Raw genomic sequence first — 22,020 nt, forward strand, 5'->3', positions numbered from 1 at the left:
TCAATGGGTGATCCTTTTGTTCAAATTGTTGTCCCTCACTCTTTACGTGAGATGATTATGAGGATGTCACATGATGTGGTTGGTCATTTAGGGGTCCAGAAGACTTATGACCACATTTTGTGTAATTTCTATTGGCCTCGTTTGAAGAGAGATATTTCAGCCTACATTAGAGCATGCAACATTTGCCAGACAGCAAAGTCTAACCAGCTTACAGAGTCTGTACCATTGTGTTCTGTTCCTGCCATTGGTGCATCTGTTGTTGGTGTTTGTGGAATTTGTGTGGAGGTGCCCAGCTCTCTTCCTGGTCCTGTGGTGGCAGCGCAGGAAGGTGGGGGTGTAGCAGGCCTTGTTTGTGTTTTTGTGGGAGGACTGATTAGGTCAGAGTCTCTTGCTGACCTGCTGCTGGTTGAACTTTTGGACGTATATCCGGAGCGTTGCCCTGGACAACCACCAACTGCTCCTCCTCAGCAGGGTTGACGGCAGCACCACTGCCCTGCTGGAATCGCCAGCAGCTCTCAACCATGTCCCTTAACGCGTTGGTGACGCACAGGGGGGCGGGGGGGGGGCATGTATGTGGTCCTGCACAGGGGACAGGTTGCACCGCTCCGCCAGCATGTCTCGATGCAGGCCAGGCAGAAGCTGTGGCCGCACGGGGTGGTCACAGGATACCTAAACACACTGAGGCATATAGAGCACTCTAAGATGGACTCCAAGATGGACGCCATCTCTGTTTGAGGTCACAGTAGGCCTATTCCTTTTCTTCTTCTCCAAATGTTTGTTATTAAGTCAAATTGTAGTTTGACTGTTTCTGAAGGCTTGTCTCTTGTTCTTCCAAATGTTTGAAATCAAAAAGTCAAATTGGATTTTGAACTGCAGACAAAATGAACTGTAGCGACTTATTTCACAAACTCTAGCTCATAAATGAATTGTAAAAATCACATTAAAGAAGCAACCAGGCCTTTCTGGAAAGCTGATCCTCAGTCCTGAGATTAGGTCAAGAGTCTCTTGCTGACCTGCTGCTGGTTGAACTTTTGGAGCTGGTGAAATAATAATAATAATAATTCATTAAATGTATATAGCGCTTTTCCGAGGCTCAAAGACGCTGACAATATAGGAGATACGGAAAACACAAAAACAACAAGCAACATGGACACATGGAACACAGAATCAGCGAACGGGGGGTGGTAGGGGGGGGGGGGGGGGGAGGTGGTTAGGGGTAGGGGAGGCTGTATGCATATCAGGGGGGTGGGAGGGTTAGGGGAAATGGGTAGGGGAGGTTGTATGCGTGTCCAGGGGGGGGGCCGGGATGGGGGAGATGGCTAGGGGTAGGGGAGGCTGTAGGCATGGGAGAACAGGTAGGTTTTGAGGTGGGATTTAAAAGTGAGGAGTGAGGGTGAGTCTCTGAGTGGTTGAGGGAGAGAGTTCCAGAGGCGGGGTGCAGCTCGTGAAAAGGCACGGTGACCGAAGCCTTTGAGTTTTGAGGGTGGGACAGTGAGGGGAACAATGGATGAGGATCGGAGGGTACGGGTAGGGCGGTGGGGGAGAAGGAGGTCAGTCAGATGTGTTTTAGCCTGGCAGCTCTTCTATTGTTTTTTATTTGATGGTGGCGGAGGCTTTTCCTGTTCTTTGAACCAGGGGGTCGTGGTTACATTCTTGATTGACCCTGGTTGAGAGAGTGGTTATGGTTACCACATTTTTTGATTTTTGATTTTGGTTTTGCCTGGTCATCAGCCTCTCCCTTTTTGTATCCTTCCCCTGGCTCTCTTCACCCTCTTAAATTGCTTCCATAGGCTGTGGTTGCTGAGGTGTGCGGTGTGGCCTGGGGGGGTGCTGTTGTGGTGAGTAGGTTGATGGCTAAGGGGATACGTTTATTTTGTTAGTTAGTATTTTTGGTTTTGGGTCCTTTTTAGTCCCCAAATGTTATGGGGGGGGGGTGTTACGGTCTCCTCCCTCCACTGCTGTCTTGTTCTGATTGTGTTGCAGGATGGCAGTGGGGAGAGGAGGCCTGATTGGCTGATGTAGCACACCTGTGCCTATTTAGGTTGTGCATTGGGGATCAGTCTCTCTCTCTCTCTCTCTCTCTCCATACAGGTTATGCTTTTTTGACTCCTTTGTTAGTGGCAACGTTTTGTTCCTTTGTTTACACCTTACAACATTCCACATTACAGATCACTCACCACACCCTACACAACTGATAAACTGACTATCACATCCCATTTCTCAATTACTTATTTTCTTTAGTTATTAATAAAATAATCATTTACCTTTACCCTCGACTTGTCTCCCTATTTTGTCACTTTCTCTGAGCCGGGTTAGTGACAACTGGTCTAGACGCTTTTCACCATCAGATATTAGCAAGTTGTTTGTCCGTCCGAGTTTTTGGCCTGTTGTGACTCTTGCTGTGATATGATTGGACAAATTCTATTTTGGGGCGTGGCTTAGCAATAGGTCCATTGTCTGTACGTATATAATGTTGAACATTTTCCAAATATGATTTGTGTCGGACCCCAGGAAGACTAGCTAATGTCATGGCATTAGCTAATTAGTTGGGGCATTAAAATATCCCTAAGGCCCCCAACTAAATGGGGATCCTAATAAACAAACTCACACACACGCACACATGTGCCTCACCCTGTGGATATCGAAGCCTATGGCCAGGTTTTCTCCCTTCCCCTCTTTAGGCGTGGCCCTCCTGTCTCTCTGCTGCAGACAGATCAACACCTCATCCTCGGGTTTCTTCACATCAAACACATACTGCGGGGAAGACACACACACACACACACACACAGACACACACACACACACACACACACACACACACACACACACACACACACACACACGGATCAGTACCTCGAATTCAGACCTTGTGCGTCATACTGCCGACAACCCCGCCTACCACACACACACACACACACACACACACACACACACCTGTGGATTCTGCAGGAAGGTGAGTTTGTTATTGACGCAGCCCCCGGCGCGGTTCCCCAGCGGGTTGTCGTGGCGATGCCAGGCGCCGGTCTTCACAGCCTCCTCCCAGGTCTTGTGGAAGCTCAGGTAGGACGTGTTGATGAGGCGACACAGGATCAGGTCAGTGTAGTTCTGACAGAAGTCGTCAAACGTCATCCTGCAGATAGGGAGAGGGAGGGAGAGAGAGAGAGAGGAGGGAAAAGAGATAGAGTAGGACATTGGTTTGTATATAAATATATACTTTTTTGTATATGTATGTGTATATGTATGTATGTACATACATGTATGTATACAATACATACAGTATATATGGATGTAACTTGTTATTATGTGTGGCTGTTATGTGAATAAGTATCCTCTGATTACAGTATAAGATGACTTTATGCATCCCTTGTGGATGTTAGTTCAGAGCTATGGGGGCATTCGATATAGCCTAATGCTTGTTTATTTATTTTATTGTATTTCACTCCCGTCATTTATATATACATATATATATACTGTATATATATATAATAATAAACTCCTCAAAAAAAAGTTTGGAAACGTTATTTCAGTCGATTCTTCCTCCCCTTTAATAATACCAATTGGTATTGTATGTTATATCGTTGGACAGCCTGATTGGTCACCTTTACAGTGAGGTACAACTTGTAAGGATCATACATTCATGGAATGAGTAACACAGCTAAACGTGTGGGTAGCGGCCCAAAATGTTTTGCCAAAATCCCCTGCAATATTCTTCTGTTGGTATTCACTCTCGTTTTGAGCTTCAAGTGCTGGCAGGTGTATGTCAGTCACAGGTGTGTGACTGGCACCTGAATGGCACCTAATTGACAGGAATGATATTCTGGGGCCAGTGGCGATCCCATATCTCCAGAATCTGGGACCTAACTCCATCCTCCATGATGACAACGCTCGCCCCCACAGAGCCAGGATCATCACAGAGCACCTCCAGTATTTGGGAGTGGAGAGGGTGGAATGGCCTGCCGTGAGTCCAGACCTCAACCCAATTGAACACTTGTGGGATCAGCTTGGGCGTGCTGTACGTGCCAGAGTGACCAACGCAACCATGTTGGCTGACTTGCGGCAAATCCTAGTTGAGGAATGGGATGCTGTCCCACAGCAGTGTGTGACCAGGCTGGTGACCAGCATGAGGAGGAGGTGCCAAGCTGTTGTGACTGTGTATGGATCTTCCACACGCTACTGAGGTCCCTGACAATGTAAAATTAATAAAGTGTAAAAATGGCCAATATGTGTTGTTTTTTCCTTATTACTGTGGGAGAGTGCAATCATCCAATCCACCAAGCAACTCAAAACGAGAGTGAATACCAACAGAAGAATATAGGAGATTTTGGCAAATATTTTTGGGCCGCTACCCACACGTTTAGCTGTGTTGCTCATTCCACGAATGCATGATCCTTACAAGTTGTACCTCGTTGTAAAGGTGACTAATCAGGCTTTCCAACGATATAAAATACAATACCAATTGGTATTATTAAAGGGGAGGAATAATCAACAAGGGGTTTATATATATATTAAAAAAAATCTTCTTCCATTGGCAATAGGTGTTTGGTTGATTAGGGAGAGGTGGGTGGATAGAAGAAAACCTTCATTCCTTATTTGTGTACCCATAAGTGTTGTACTGTGTTCTACTTCCTTCAAATAAAATATTGTAAAAAAAAAAGAAGAAAAAAAAGAGATAGATTAGGAAGAGTGGGGGGGGGGTTGGAGACAGAAAGAAAGGAGGTGAGGCCAAGGACGTGTTAACTAAGAGAGGTTCCAGAGAGGTGCTGACAGGATGGTCGAGGGTCAAAGGGCAAAGGTCATAAACGGTTGGAGGTTAGGTCTACTCACCAGAACTCTCCATCGTCCTGCACGGTCACTCCGATGTTCTCCCTCTCCCTCTCACTCACCTTCTGCCACTCCTCTGAACTACAGAGAGTGAGAGAGAAGAGAGGGACAGAGCAGAGGGATGAAATACAACTAAAAACCTTCAATAGTTATACAACAGGCTTTCTATTATGTTTGGTGATCTTTTATTGGCGCTGGTCTCTAAACCTAATGCTGCTAAAGGGGGTAACAACAACTTAGCCCCCCCCCCACACACACACACACACACACTCCTCCACACCTGCATACAAACTCTTCAACACCTAGACACACACAGACACACAAACGGACATACACACAGACACAGACACACAGACACACACACCAGACATAGACACAGACATAAACACACATACACAGACATACACACAGACGTACACAGACGAAGACACACAGATATACACACAGACATAAACACACAGACATACACATAGACACACACACACACGCACAGACACACACACACACACACACGCACGCACGCACGCACACACACACACACACACACACACACACACACACACACACACACACACTCACACACACTCCTCACCTGTCACTCCATGGTCCGTTCCACTCTCTCTGTCCCCAGGGGTTCCTCATGCGTATCATGGTGAGTTTGTCAGATCTGAAGTAGGCCATCAGACCGTGGCCCAGCCTCACCCTGCGTACGTCTGTCACTGCGTATGCGTGGCCCTTCACCAGACCACACTCCAGACGAGCCTCCATCTCCGCAGAGCTTGTCGCCTAGGAAACAATCACTCGATGAAATCGCCAAAATACCTTGAGTGCTTTACTGCAACCCCCCTTAGCTAGCTACAGAAACACTGAGGAGGACAACTTAGCTAGCTACAGAGACACTGAGGACAACTTAGCTAGCTACAGAAACACTGAGGACAACTTAGCTAGCTACAGAGACACTGAGGACAACTTAGCTAGCTACAGAAACACTGAGGACAACTTAGCTAGCTACAGAGACACTGTGGACAACTTAGCTAGCTACAGAAACACTGAGGAGGACAACTTAGCTAGCTACAGAGACACTGAGGAGGACAACTTAGCTAGCTACAGAGACACTGAGGACAGGGCTGCCAAGTCTCACGCAATTACCGTGAGACACACGCATTTCAACCAGTTCTCACGCTCTCACGCCGCAACTCTATTTCTCACGGCGAGAAATAACAATTTGTTTTACGGGACTTTTATTTTTGAAATTCCTTGAAAGAAAGCTACTGGACATGAGTTTCGTGACGTCCTCTTTCTGCACTCGCGTTATTATGCTTGCGCGTGCGCAGTCGGAGCGGGAGACGAGCGTTGCATCTGTGTTCACTGCAGCATGAAGCGGACGGCCAGAACGGTAGGTACATCTCACCTCATTCGAATTAGAATCCAGGTTCTTGATAAAAAATTTAATCACTTAACTGCTTGCGAGGTAATTGATACTGTGAGCTCGTAATTGTAAAACTAAAACTGTGAGCAGTGAGCTCGTAAAAGGATATTTAGCGAAGTATGATGTTGGCCCTGGTGGTGGGCGGGAGGGGGGCGATGTTTCAGACCAGACGGATTTTCTTGTGCTTTTTATGTCATGTTTAGTTGTAAAAACTACCTCAAATCAGCACTTCTGATTTTGAATCATCATTGCATTTTGTCTGTTTAACACTGGAGGCGCCGACGTTTTTTTACCTACTAAAGTGCGACGAGGTGTGGAATCACACGACCACTAATCACAATGGGCGTGTGTGTACTGACCCACAAAAATCGCTGGATGGCGATGTCACGCAAGAAGCGTGAACACGCAACAGAAACGCAACAGAAACACACTGCTGTACATACCTAATGTTTTGTTGTATTGTTCTTCCCATGATGGATGTATGTTTATCTTGTAGATAGTACTAGTTATTTGTCTGTATTATCTTGTAGATAGTACTAGTTATTTTTTTGTCTGTCTTACATGTAACGATGAATTGAGAATCAAGGACCCCAATTGAAATAAGCCAGTGGCTTTCTTGGGTTTTTATCCTGTTAGTTGACCTTGTATGTAATATGTACTTTCATGTACCTACTTCTGCAAATCTTCTAATAAAGTTTTCAATCAATCAAAAAACTGCGGGGGAAACCCGATGTCTTTGTTCATTGATCGGAAACGAGTTTGTAACTTAGAAACGAGTTGTCCCATACAGTGATTTTGTCACGAAACAAGGAATGCAAAATCAAAAAAACAACGCATTACATTGGCCGTCCTATTGAGATGATAACTGTTTACAGATTGAACTCATTATCGCTATTAGGCTACCGAGTCTCGATCTCAAATGGCATTCAATTGTCAGGATTCATCTTTGATAAACAATATGCATTATTTGAAAATTGACAGCGCTGTACATAGTGTCATTCAATGCACAAGCACGTAATTTCAAACGATTTTGGTCGACAGCGAAATACATTATCAATATCTTATCAATTGTCAATATACTCTCTCCCTTTCCTGTCTGTCTTCACTATATCACGCAAGAGAAACACACCGTGGGGGAAACCTGATCTCTTTGTTCATTGATCGGAAACGATCGAGAGCCATTCAACCCTCCCCCATCAACATCAAGTGTATGTAACTCAGAACTTTGTAACTTAGAAACGAGTTGTCCCATAGCCACGGTTCTTCGCTACAGAAACATTTTCACACAATGACAAACATGTGATGCGTTTTATATTATATTCTTTGAACAACAGAACGGGACAGGCGCGAGAAACTGCCACATATTTGTTGTATTGTTCTTCCCATGATGGATGTATGTTTATCTTGTAGATAGTATGCCACATATTTGTTGTATTGTTCTTCCCATGATGGATGTATGTTTATCTTGTAGATAGTATGCCACATATTTGTTGTATTGTTCTTCCCCTGATGGATGTATGTTTATCTTGTAGATAGTACTAGTTATTTGTCTGTATTATCTTGTAGATAGTACTAGTTATTTTTTTGTCTGTCTTACATGTAACGATGAATTGAGAATCAAGGACCCCAATTGAAATAAGCCAGTGGCTTTCTTGGGTTTTTATCCTGTTAGTTGACCTTGTATGTAATATGTACTTTCATGTACCTACTTCTGCAAATCTTCTAATAAAGTTTTCAATCAATCAAAAAACTGCGGGGGAAACCCGATGTCTTTGTTCATTGATCGGAAACGAGTTTGTAACTTAGAAACGAGTTGTCCCATACAGTGATTTTGTCACGAAACAAGGAATGCAAAATCAAAAAAACAATGCATTACATTGGCCGTCCTATTGAGATGATAACTGTTTACAGATTGAACTCATTATCGCTATTAGGCTACCGAGTCTCGATCTCAAATGGCATTCAATTGTCAGGATTCATCTTTGATAAACAATATGCATTATTTGAAAATTGACAGCGCTGTACATAGTGTCATTCAATACATTATCAATATCTTATCAATTGTCAATATACTCTCTCCCTTTCCTGTCTGTCTTCACTATATCACGCAAGAGAAACACACCGTGGGGGAAACCTGATCTCTTTGTTCATTGATCGGAAACGATCGAGAGCCATTCAACCCTCCCCCATCAACATCAAGTGTATGTAACTCAGAACTTTGTAACTTAGAAACGAGTTGTCCCATAGCCACGGTTCTTCGCTACAGAAACATGTTCACACAATGACAAACATGTGATGCGTTTTATATTATATTCTTTGAACAACAGAACGGGACAGGCGCGAGAAACTGCCTCATATTTTGTGAACGGGACGATCAGAAAGAGATTAGTTTACCACGAAACAAGGAATGCAAAATCAAAAAAACAACGCATTACATTGGCCGTCCTAATGAGACGATAACTGTAGGCTACTCAAATAGTCATTATCACTATTAGGCTACCGCGTCTCAATCTCAATGGCATTCAATTGTCAGGATTCATCTGTGATAAACAATGGCCTACTAATTACATGCCATTGAATATGTTTGCAATCTGCCATCCTATTTATCATCATATTTTTCAATATACCTCCATAGCAGTCTACAGTCTAATTTAGCTATTTCTATAATTACATTATGAGAACATCAGTGTTGTTCCGCCTTTGGCTGTATTATATTGAGCCTATATTATGTTTATAATCAAGTGCTTTAGTTGGTGAGTGGACAGTTTTATTCTTGCACAATTGCAACCACAACGAGCTATTGCCATCCGGAGTTGATCAGCTCCAGCCACGGTTCTTCGCTACAGAAACATTTTCACACAATGACAAACATGTGATGCGTTTTATATTATATTCTTTGAACAACAGAACGGGACAGGCGCGAGAAACTGCCACATATCATCCCAGTACCTCCATCCCACATGTATTTTTCATATTTTTCAATATATGTTGTATTGTCTGAACGAACATTTATTTCGCCATATTACGTGACTTATTACCTTCGTTTTTTGTGAACGGGACGATCAGAAAGAGATTCGTTTACCACAAAACAAGGAATGCAAAATCCAAAAAACAACGTGTTACATTGGCCGTCCTAATGAGACGATAATAGGCTACTCAAATAGAAGTCATTATCACTATTAGGCTACCGCGTCTCAATCTCAATGGCATTCAATTGTCAGGATTCATCTGTGATAAACAATGGCCTACTAATTTCAATCTCAATGGCATTCAATTGTCAGGATTCATCTGTGATAAACAATGGCCTACTAATTACATGCCATTGAATATGTTTGCATATGAACACACTTATTCCTATAAATTAGCCTGCATTACAGTTGGAGACCAGAACTACTCGTAATGTTGCTGTGATGAGTCGCCCAGAGAGCAGACGCGAGTGGTCCCCTGAAGAGATTTTAGCCTACATGCACGATGTACCAGCGGACCACTCGGACGGCGGGGGAGAATCAGGAGATGATGAGAGAAAAATCATGGTAAGACTTGGTTACAACAACAAAAAATCTGTAAAGTATGAAAAACTAATATAGATTGCATTGTCAGTTGTGTGTGTGTGTGTGTGGACATGTCCCGTGCTAATATAAAATCGCATCATATAGGCTATTGTTTTTCTGTGCATGATTACATGAAAACAACAACTAATAGTTTATTGTGTGTGGACATGTCCCGTGCTAATATAAAATCGCATCATATAGGCTATTGTTTTTCTGTGCATGATTACATGAAAACAACAACTAATAGTTTATTGTGTGTGGACATGTCCCGTGCTAATATAAAATCGCATCATATAGGCTATTGTTTTTCTGTGCATGATTACATGAAAACAACAACTAATAGTTTATTGTGTGTGGACATGTCCCGTGCTAATATAAAATCGCATCATATAGGCTATTGTTTTTCTGTGCATGATTACATGAAAACAACAACTAATAGTTTATTGTGTGTGGACATGTCCCGTGCTAATATAAAATCGCATCATATAGGCTATTGTTTTTCTGTGCATGATTACATGAAAACAACAACTAATAGTTTATTGTGTGTGGACATGTCCCGTGCTAATATAAAATCGCATCATATAGGCTATTGTTTTTCTGTGCATGATTACATGAAAACAACAACTAATAGTTTATTGTGTGTGGACATGTCCCGTGCTAATATAAAATCGCATCATATAGGCTATTGTTTTTCTGTGCATGATTACATGAAAACAACAACTAATAGTTTATTGTGTGTGGACATGTCCCGTGCTAATATAAAATCGCATCATATAGGCTATTGTTTTTCTGTGCATGATTACATGAAAACAACAACTAATAGTTTATTGTGTGTGGACATGTCCCGTGCTAATATAAAATCGCATCATATAGGCTATTGTTTTTCTGTGCATGATTACATGAAAACAACAACTAATAGTTTATTGTGTCTTACAGGCAGCAGGCGATCATGTCATTGAATCAGACGCAGATGCTTCAGAATGCGACTCTGACATTGAGGACGCAAGTGAAGCCACGAAAGAGCAGGGTCGAGACGGCACAGTGTGGACTGAGCAACCAGGCGCAACACAGCGCAACCCAGGCCCTCGGAGAGGCAGAGAACGACAGGCCAATATCATAAAGACAGCTCCAGGCCCGACTCGTTATGCCAAATCGAACATTACAAGTCCGTTGAGCAGTCTACTGTGTCTGATTGACACGGAAATGTGGCAACAGATTCTAAAGTACACTCAGGCAGAAGCTGACCGGAGTAATGATGAGATGTTCAATTTGACAATGGACGAACTAAAGGCATTCGTGGGTCTCCTTTACTACAAAGGAGTTTTATGTTCCAAGTCCGTGAGGGTGGATGACCTCTGGTCATCACAATTCGGAATCGCTGTCTTCAAGGAGACAATGACTTGCCAGAAGTTCCGAGATATCATGCGCTATCTACGCTTTGATGACAAGAACACACGAGCTGCCCGCGTTCCGGTGGATAAATTTGCCATGATTTCAGACATTTTTGACAAATTTGTGAAAAACAGCATTGCATCGTACACACCTGGTGACAACATTACCGTGGATGAACAGTTGTTCCCGACCAAAGCAAGATGTGGTTTCACACAGTACATGGCCAATAAACCTGACAAATTTGGCATAAAGTTCTGGGTTGCAGCAGATGTGGACACCAAATACATGTTGAACGCACATCCCTACCTAGGGAAAGATGCAAGCAGGCCGGCCGGTCAGCGGTTATCGGACAATGTTGTGCTGCGTCTGATGGAGCCGTTCGTGGGCAAAGGAAGAAATGTCACGACAGACAATTACTTCACCTCCTTGCCACTGGCAAACACCCTTTTGGCCCAACAAACCACAATTGTTGGCACAATTAATAAAATCAGACGGGAGTTGCCCCCATGTACACGGGCACAGACTGAAAGATTTTCCAGCAAGGTGCTGAGGGCTGGAGAAGCCACACTCACGGTTTACCAGGCAAAACCTAAGAAAAATGTATGCCTCCTCAGCACACTGCATCAAACCGTTTCTACTGATGATGGCCCAAAGAAACTGCCCGAAACGGTTTCCTACTACAACAGCACTAAGTTCGGTGTTGATGTTCTGGACCAGATGACAAGGAAATACACAGTAAAAGGAGGGACCCGCCGTTGGCCTGTAGCTGTGTTTTACAACATTTTGGACATGGCTGCAATTAATGCACGCATTCTGTACAGCCAGTGCATGGGCGTCAGGATAAGCAGGAAGAAATTCCTTTTTAAGTTGGCAGGGGAGCTGTGTGAGCCACTGGTAATGACAAGGCTTCCTTCTACACCAGCAGCGAGAAGGCGACTGCAGCTCGAAAATCCTCGCACACCTCCGTCCCCACAGGTGAAAAGAAAAAAGTGTCAAGGCACCATATGTCGAGGGAACAAAGCAATTAACATCTGCCAGTCATGTGGACGATTTGTCTGTGGCACATGCACCAAGCCAGCAACGGTGTGCTGGGGATGCTGACTGTCCCATGGCCAGGCCTGATGCCTCTCCTGCCCTGTCTACCTGACAGCGCCCACGCTGAGCGCTCCGGCGACCTCCTATTCACTTTCTACTTTTTTTAAATATATATTGGTGTTCATATTAATTACCATACTTTTTACTTGGAAGAATTGACGTGAACATTGCAAGTAAATAAAAATGTTACTTGAATTATCTGTCTCTCTGTGTTCGTTTGTAGTAGAAATATCACATCTGATATATCTATGTCAATAGATTTCACTGCAACATGAACACACTATATTTTCACTTTTCACAACAGCTATTTTCATTTCATTTATAATGTGCAGTAAACAAACAAAATAATGTATACTCTCTGCAATTGGCTACTATACAATGGTGCCAAAATCAACTATCCAAATATGAATCTGCGTATATCTATGTACAACCTTGTTGTAGCCTATTATTATCATGGTCGACATGAGAATTGTTGGCTACTTCATATCACAACTGAACATTAATATCAGAATCAGAATCAGAATCAGAAGACTTTTATTGCCATGACATGTAAACATGTTAGGAATTTGGTTTGGAACAATGGAGCACGGTTTACAGCAGGATAGGTGCAAGACAGGACAAGACAGTGCAAACCAACATCAAAGTGCAAGAGTCATAATTAATATAAATATAAAGTGCAGAGATCAAGTGTTCAAGTGTTCATATCCAGACAGTCCAAAGCTCTCTGTGTGGGGGTGGAGGGAGGGTAGATATATATATATATAGCCTATAGCATTATTTGAAAATTGACAGCGCTGTACAGGCATAATCATAAAAAAAGACATTATATACAATATTATAAATATCCGTTTGTTATATAATATTTGTTGATGAACTACTTTGCTGTGGTACCTATGTAATACCACACAGCTTGATAGGTACATACTGTGCAGTGTATCATTCATAACTGTACATAGGCTACACATATCATAATATCTTATCACTATTGCATGGAACTTGGGTGAAAAAAAAAACTCAGCTCCAACAAATCTGAAGGGATTGTAAAAGTCATACCGTACAGTTTATCCTTTTCATAACTGTCTGTACATATACATATCTTATGTATCACTATTGCTATATATAGCCTATATATAAACACATTATGTTACAAATATCAGTCTTATCCACTGTATCTAATTCAGCACTGAAGCCTGAAGGTTGAGCACAGTGTGTGCCCCCTTGCTCCCTCTGCTGATATAAAAGAGAATTGCAGCCTTGGAGAAAAAGATGGCAGCCGAATCCCAAGGCAAATACACAGACACACACAGAAATACTGCAAAATCGCTTTATACTAACTCGATTTTGAAAATGTAAAGATGCTGGGTTGTAGAACGCACATATCTAGGAAAAGTCATGAAAGGAGGGTCCTGAAATTTGATCGAGTGCAAAGGTAGATTTTTTTTTGTACTCACTGGTGCTGTTTAACACCTCACGGCTGATTAAGTGTTAAAGATGTCACCGAAGCAGAAAGCAGGGAGCAGTAAGCAGGCAGACCTGCTTTCAATGTGGGCAGCGAAGGGTCAGCCCCCTTCCAAAAAGGTTGCCAGGTCAGAGGAGACAGAGGAATGGGACTGATGTGATGGGAGATACTTAAAGAAGGGTATTGAAGAAGCTATTGTGGTTGTTGATGATTGTAAATGAACTCTGTAAATGAACTCTTGTAAACAAACAAAAATATTTTTTATTTTAAACTTACCTGTTCTAAAGTAATTGATAGTTGTATTGTTATTGTGTCTCTGGCAGGAGAAAAGCTGAATATCGGCTTTACTACTCGAGCTACGCTCAACAGGCTCCTTGATGCAGGAGACATTACACCGCAGCAAGTGGAGAGGTTCCAACAGGCAGCACTGGCATTTCTTTTGAGGGCTGTGGAGTATGCCATGGAGAAACTACCCCTGCGAGAGCCCCTGCTCAAACATGCCATGTTTGTTGACGTCCAGCAGAGGACAGAGTGTGGTGTGGAAGATGCCTTGTACTTTGTTGACAGGTTAGGGTTGACAAATTCTGATCATTTTGAATAGATTGTTAAGTTTGATAATCACATCTGAAAAACAAACCCTGCTGTTCCAGCTGCTGTAACTATATCTGATCAGTGCACATTGTGTTCTTTTTAGATTTGCTGAACTTCTCCCGTACCACGGACCTCAAGAGCATGACAAACTCAGCCAAGAGTTTCTGGATTACCAGTTCATGGACATTCCCATGCCACCAGACCCAGCCACATTCGACGTTGAGAGCTTTTGGGAGAACATGGCATCAGAGAAGAATAAGGTAATAATTATTCTGCACCCTTTGACATACTACACATTGACTTAATCAACTTGCTGCATAAGAAAATCCTTGAGTAATTAGGCTTCCTATGTACATTTTTCTAAGGTGAACGGGATGAGCAGATTTGGGAGGCTCTCTCATATTGCCAAATTGGTTTTGGTACTTCCGCATTCAAATGCTGATGCAGAACGAGTGTTCTCCGTGGTGGGGCTGAACAAAACCAAAACCTGTAACAGTCTGGCTCTTGATGGAACCCTTTCATCCATCATGACGGTGAAGATGGCTGGCCTCGAGCCAGAATGTTTCAAGTGGGAGCCCCCTACCTCTGTTATTAAGGCATCTTAAAATCTGCCACAAACGCCTACAACACAGAGTTATGAACACCGCTTGTAAGGGTTGGGGTTGTTGTACTGCATAAGATGTTGTAACTTTATAGGTCACATGGTTGATTGACAGTTAAAAGAGTGATTAATATGTTACATGGTTGATTGACAATTAAAAGAGTGATTAATATGTTACATGGTTGATTGACAGTTAAAATAGTTATTCTGATGTTACATGATTTATTTATTTATAGATAGATGATAATAAATATAATATATTTTTATTACTGTCTGAATTTGTCTTGTTTTATACAATTTTCCAATTGTTTTCATTTCTTGTGCTGGTTTATTATGATGTAAAATTGTAGGAAACTAGCAAAAAAATAAATAATAATAATAATAATTGGGTGGGAGAGAGGGGCCGCTGCTGCCAAACGTGCTCAGTTTTGCGTCGCTCCACCGGCAAAAAAATCTCACTCCAAAGTTTTGGTGAAACTTGGCAGCCCTGACTGAGGACAACTTAGCTAGCTACAGAAACACTGAGGAGGACAACTTAGCTAGCTACAGAGACACTGAGGAGGACAACTTAGCTAGCTACAGAGACACCGAGGACAACATAGCTAGCTACAGGAGCCAGACTCAAGAAGGCGAGCAGTGAGTCTCCTCACCCGTATAGAGCAGCTGATGAGCCCCCCTCTGTTGTGGATCTTGAGGACCCTCTCAAACAGCTCGTCTCGTTTCTCCTGGTCATCTTTGAACCCGTTCTCCAACAGTTCCAGGGGTTCCGAGACCCCCCCCGTGAAATCCACCAGAGCGTCGGCCGTATTTCCCCCGTCCAACGCCTCGTAACACCCGTGCATCCTACACACACACACACACACACACACACACACACACACACACACACACACACACACACACACACACACACATACACACATACACACACATACACACACATACACACACACACACACACACACAAATGATCAGTCATAACACCAGACTCCAGACATTCAGAGTATTCCCTTGAAGTTTCTATATGAACCTGAACCTTTTAGAGTTTTCACCTGCACATGTATTTCCTCTTTGAGTTGACCAAATCCTAAAAGTACTGTACCCTAATTGGCTAGCTACTCCTGCTTCTTGTAATAGGTGGATATACTTGCTTGGCATAGGCCTTCTCCACCAGGGCACTCCAGAACTCGTTGCTGTCATTCGAGTGGCAGTACACCAGGTCTCCGTTAACTGTGGGCAGCCGGTCGTCGATGACAACATCCACCCATTCACCAAAGCGCCAGAAACAGAAATGGAAGATTCCGGCATAAGATTCTGGCTTCTCTTTGTCCCACTCCTGGTCCTTCCAGTCAGGGATCACCTGAGGGAGAGGTGAGGGGAGAATGCACAACACTAAGTTACAATAGACCAAGGCCTGGTCCTAGCACATCTAGAGATCAAATGAGAGGGTCAATATTTCATTCCAAAACCCAAGTTTATATTAAATCACTCCGCCGTTTTAATATGCACAGTACAGCTATTGCATGGACAAGTGCAGATTAGTGACACACACGCACGCACACGCACGCACACACACACTCACACAAAATACTTTATTTGGGCTCATAGTAAAGCATTACATCAAAGACCCCAAAATATAACAAAGGTCATACAAATCGTCATGGAAACAGGGAACATTGTGTTCACATTGTTTTCACACAGCTAAGCTTTCCACAGCTGACACAGAACAAGATCTTGCAAGGCTTTTTTCTTCGGGAGGCCAGCAATTTGCAGGCCACATACTGTAAGGTAATGCGCCTGTCCAAGGCTACTAAATATCAGTATTACCAGCTGACATCTGAAGCCAAAGCCACTAATACGTGTGGGTAGGGGCCGGTATTTTAACGGTTTTATAGAAAAGGCTTCCTCCACCTCTCCTTGGCTTCCATCAACAACAACGTCAGGTGTATTTGGCACATTAGAAAATATCTTGTCATCATTCTCACTGAACCAGCTTGCCATAACACGGGAAGGCTTGTGAATTTTAACTGTTGATGGTGATGCCTGTCTAACTTCACTAGCACTAGGTCCTACCTGGAAATGTCAAGTTCTATGTATGCATGGCAGCCATTAAGCCCAGTTTATGCTGCGTAAAATCGACGGCGTAGGCTACGGCGTAGCTTGTGTAGGCCCGCGTAGCCTTGCGTAGGCTAAGGCGTAGATTGACGCGCACCTCTCCAAAAATGTAACTACGCGGCAGTGCTTACGCAACCGTAAGCTCTGTGATTGGTCCGCTGGGTAGCACATGATTACGACATGATTACGACTCTCTCGTCGGCCAAAATGCGGAAGCCATGACAGAAATGTCATTGACTTTTTCTGTAATTACTTTGAAAAATTATGATAACCATCGTATTATCTTAGTTTAATGTCATTTCAATGCATCATAGAACTTTTATTTACAACAAGCATAACAAAAAAATCGCTATTATGCCGGTATGAGTACACCGTTCCAATGGAGCGCCCTATGGAAGCGTCAGGCACAGCCTTCCCATAGCGCGATTCACATTTACGAGATGTACAATCCTGTTTATTTAGAAATAAATGATTAGTTACAGGGAGCCCCATGGCTGTTCAATGATATTTATGATAGACATATTTAATGTAAAGTTATCTATAAGAACTGTGATTGGTCCGCTTGGTAGCGTCACATTCCGACTCTTTCGTAAATGCGGAAGTCATGACAGAAATGTCATTTACTTTTTCTGTAATTACTTATTAATAAAGATTTGAAAATGTATGATAACCATCTTATTATCTTAGTTTACTGTAATTTCAATGCATTATAGACATTTTCTTTACAACAAGCATAACAAAAATAAGTTTTTTGATCGCTATTATGCCGCTATGAGTACACCGACCAACGTAGAACTGGAAACTTGGAGAGCCCTCGCATAGGCTACGGCGTAGCCGCGCGTAAATTCGACGCAGGAGTATAAATCAGGCTTTAGTGATACGTGCCACTGACTCCATTTGATGTAGCCTACATCGGGGTGCATAATACAAAAAGGCTTTCCACTTGCAGGATACCAGAGTGCTTGGTTATACTTAGTTGGCAGAACCTGTAGCCTTGCTTTAACAGTAAAGATGAGTAGGTCCTCTTATGGCTGCCTTTTGCCATGGAATGGGATACAGAATTGTCAACAAAGTCACACACGCACACACATGTACACACACACACACACACACACACACACAAACACACGCACACACACACACACACACACACACACACACACACACACACACACCCAGACTTACCACTGACAGCACATGCACACACACACACACGCACACACACGCACACACACACACACGCACGCACGCGCACACACACACACACACACACACACACACACACACACACACACACACACAGAATCAGTGGGTCTGATATAAATAAACAACTAACCTATCAGGCTGTGACATGCCAGATCCCTGATTGCCCTGAGGAACATCCCTATGTTACTGCACGTCATCTGTTGCCTAGTGCCATCACACATCACACATCAACCGCCAACTCCCCTCTCCTCTCCCATCCTCACTTCATTCTGTCCCAACCCCCCCCCCCCCCCACACACACACACTGTATGTATCACACAATCAATAGAGTCCCAACCACAGAACAAAACCAACCATACTGCCCTTTGGGAACAGCGAACAAAGAGAGAGAGAGAGAGAGAGAGAGAGAGAGAGAGAGAGAGAGAGAGAGAGAGAGAGAGAGAGAGAGAGAGAGAGAGAGAGAGAGAGAGAGAGAGAGAGAGAGAGAGAGAGAGAGAGAGAGAGAGAGAGAGAGAGAGAGAGAGAGAGAGAGAGAGAGAGAGAGAGAGAGAGAGAGAGAGAGAGAGAGAGAGAGAGAGAGAGAGAGAGAGAGAGAGAGAGAGAGGGGGCAGAGGAAGAGATGGCATAAGAGACAGCCGGGAGAGAGAGAAAGGGAGAATTTAGGAATTAGTCCGACTGGCAGCAAGTCGTGGAGAGAAAGACAGAAGCAGACCCTAACCCAGACACCCTCCACCAGAGCATCCAGAATAGGCAGGCCGACCCTTCTCCCTAGCCCAGGCAGATGAGCTCTCAGACGGACACAGACACAGCCAAGGCTCCCTCCAAGGCTCTGGAGCTTGGCTTCATGGTGGACTCCACTTTGACTGAGGTAATGTGTATCAGATGTGCTTCTGATGGCTGGATAGTTGTTGGAGCATGGCTGTTCTGATAGTTGTTGGAGCATGGCTGTTCTGATAGTTGTTGGAGCATGGTTGATCTGATCTGATAGTTGTTGGAGCATGGTTGATCTGATCTGATAGTTGTTGGAGCATGGTTGTTCTGATCTGATAGTTGTTGGAGCATGGTTGATCTGATCTGATAGTTGTTGGAGCATGGTTGATCTGATCTGATAGTTGTTGGAGCATGGTTGTTCTGATCTGATAGTTGTTGGAGCATGGTTGATCTGATCTGATAGTTGTTGGAGCATGGCTGTTCTGATCTGATAGTTGTTGGAGCATGGCTGTTCTGATAGTTGTTGGAGCATGGTTGATCTGATCTGATAGTTGTTGGAGCATGGTTGATCTGATCTGATAGTTGTTGGAGCATGGCTGATCTGATAGTTGTTGGAGCATGGTTGTTCTGATCTGATAGTTGTTGGAGCATGGTTGTTCTGATCTGATAGTTGTTGGAGCATGGTTGATCTGATCTGATAGTTGTTGATGCTGGCAACACCAGACTGAGTTTGACTCCTGCATGGACTCTTGTGCAGTAGATAGATAGATAGATACATAGATACTTTATTTATTCCCGTGGGGAAATTCATTTTGCCGCGCCACTCCACTAAAAACCACACATAACAACACAACACAACATAAAGGACAGACAACAACACTGGGCCAGCCATGTACAGTATATAAAAAACAGTGAGATCTGATATAAAAGTGGATTAAAAGGATGGCTATAGTTATTTATATTAAAATACTAAAAAAGTGATGATGATGATTAAAATAAATAATAAATACAAATTCAGGAGCCTTGACCCCGACTGCTACTTTAGTTGCCATTGAACAGTCTTAGTGCAGCCGGGATAAATTATTTTTTATATCGCTCCGTCCGGGAGCGGATCGTAATGAACCAGTATGTGTATAGTTTATAGTTGTATAGTTTGGAGCCCGTCTTGAATGTGTATGCTTAACACTAGAACAGCCATGGGTGAGGCCATTTGACCCTGTGAGTAAAAGAAATGTTCTATATTTGCACTCGATCAAATTTCAGGACCCTCCTTTCATGACTTTTGCTAGATATGTGCGTTCTACCACCCAGTATTCTTACATTTTCAAAACCACATCAGGATAAGCCAGTAGAAAGCTATTTATCCGTTTTTCTGTGTAGGAGGCAGGCTAATTTAGGTGTTCGCCAACTAGTGGTCGGTGTGTGTAAATAGACAAAGAATATGGTAATTTGACCCCCGAGGCGGCTCTTATAGTAGGTGAAATAGGCGTCCCTCTGGAACGCCCTCCCCAACCACATCAGACAGGCCAACACCCTCCCAACATTTAAACAGGCCCTCAAAACCCACCTCTTCAAGCTCGCCTTCACCTGTTAACCCTCTCCCCCTCCCCTTCCCACGTGTCCCCAGCACTACCTTAATTAGGCCCCTATACTTTCTTTTATTTATTTATTATTACTATTATCTACAATCTTTTCAGTTTGTAAAGCGTCTTTGAGTGTCTTTAAGTGCTATATAAGTCTAATGTATTATTATGATTATGATTATTATGAGTATAACGATTATTATTATGATTATGATGATGATTGTTATGATGATGATTGTTATGATTGTTATGATGATGATTGTTATGATGATGATTGTTATGATGACTATACCAGGTGATGCGTATGCGCGTGGCGGCGCTGCAGCGCTCCGGTCAGAAGCGTCAGGACGGAGAGCGCCTGCTCCTCCCCCACGAGGCCGTCTACCGTCTGGACTTCCCCCACCAGGAGCTCCGCTTCACCGGCTGGCACGTCAGCCTCACCGGCACGGGCAGGGTCACCGTCACGGGCATCTCTCAGCTGTGGACGCCCGACCTCACCCACCTGATGACCCGCCAGCTCCTAGAGCCCGCTGGGACGTTCTGGCGGAACGCCGGAGACCCCGAAGACACGCCTCTCAAGTGCCTGGAGGCGGACATCCAGGAGTTCGGGGAGCGCATCGCTGAGATGGCCACGGTCAGGAAGGTGATGTACTTCCTCTTCGCCTTTAAGGAGGGAGCGGAGGCCGCACGAGTCGACTGCTCTGTAGAGTTCATGGAGGCCTGACCCAATGCCGCCTTTTCATCACCTTTCACCTCTGACCTCTCGCAGGCCAAACCCAAATAAAATGACATCATTCCACATTCCAGTCGTCTATTCCTCTCTACACTCCTGTGACAGTTTCTATGTTGTGTATTTTCTATGTAGCACACAGGAGTTGGAAGTTGACATTCCTCTCCTCTCCTCTCCTCTTCTGAGACTGTTGGTTGGTGTACCAACGCTCTACTCTCCTCTCTTCTTCTCGTTTTCGTTTCCTCCGTCTCTCAAGCTGTAGCACTCCTAATGGACCTATCGCTAAGCCACGCCCCCTTCGAAAACTCGGACAAACAAACAACGCTTCACTGACAGTGACTGACTGACCGACCGTGACTGAATGATATTCAATGACTTACAATGGCGGGAGTTGGCAAATTTCTGATTTCTGATTTATCACAGCAAGTAATAGACTTGTAATTATTTTTTTTTTTTAAAGATGACAAGAATATTTCGCCTAGAAGCTTTTCACCATCAGATATTAGAGAGTTGTTTGCCGAGAGTTAGCGAGAGATTTCTGCCTGTCGTGACTTTTGCTGTGATATGATTGGACAATTTCTATTTTGGGGCGTGGCTTAGCGATAGGTCCATTGCACTAAATAAGGTTAGACCTTATGTTAGTAATATCTGACATCTATTAGAACAAAGAGTTACCTTTGAGGTTCTCTTTTCATTCAATTGACTTCTCATAGTCAATTATATTATATTCATAAAC

At 43.5% G+C, this 22,020-nt stretch overlaps 2 protein-coding genes across 2 annotated transcripts in view; one reads left to right on the forward strand and one right to left on the reverse strand.

Annotated features, from left to right (window-relative positions):
• Positions 1-22,020, reverse strand: part of capn5a (calpain 5a) — a 41,700-nt gene that overhangs the window by 7,157 nt on the left and 12,523 nt on the right. Inside the window, exons 4-9 of the mRNA XM_080542790.1 lie at positions 16,087-16,299; positions 15,590-15,778; positions 5,414-5,607; positions 4,825-4,902; positions 2,935-3,130; positions 2,632-2,754 (exon numbers count right to left, since the gene is read on the reverse strand). Of these exons, the coding sequence (XP_080398916.1) occupies positions 2,632-2,754; positions 2,935-3,130; positions 4,825-4,902; positions 5,414-5,607; positions 15,590-15,778; positions 16,087-16,299 (993 nt within the window). The remainder of the gene's footprint in view (positions 1-2,631; positions 2,755-2,934; positions 3,131-4,824; positions 4,903-5,413; positions 5,608-15,589; positions 15,779-16,086; positions 16,300-22,020) is intronic.
• On the forward strand, positions 20,853-21,278 carry ompa (olfactory marker protein a; the record flags this gene model as incomplete). The annotated part of the gene is made up of 1 exon (XM_080542791.1): positions 20,853-21,278. One exon carries the CDS (start codon positions 20,853-20,855, stop codon positions 21,276-21,278), a length of 426 nt encoding a protein of 141 aa, XP_080398917.1.

This window comes from Nansenia antarctica (assembly GCF_963989245.1).
Source record: "Nansenia antarctica genome assembly, chromosome: 12".
In the NCBI taxonomy this organism is placed as follows: Eukaryota; Metazoa; Chordata; class Actinopteri; order Argentiniformes; family Microstomatidae; genus Nansenia; species Nansenia antarctica.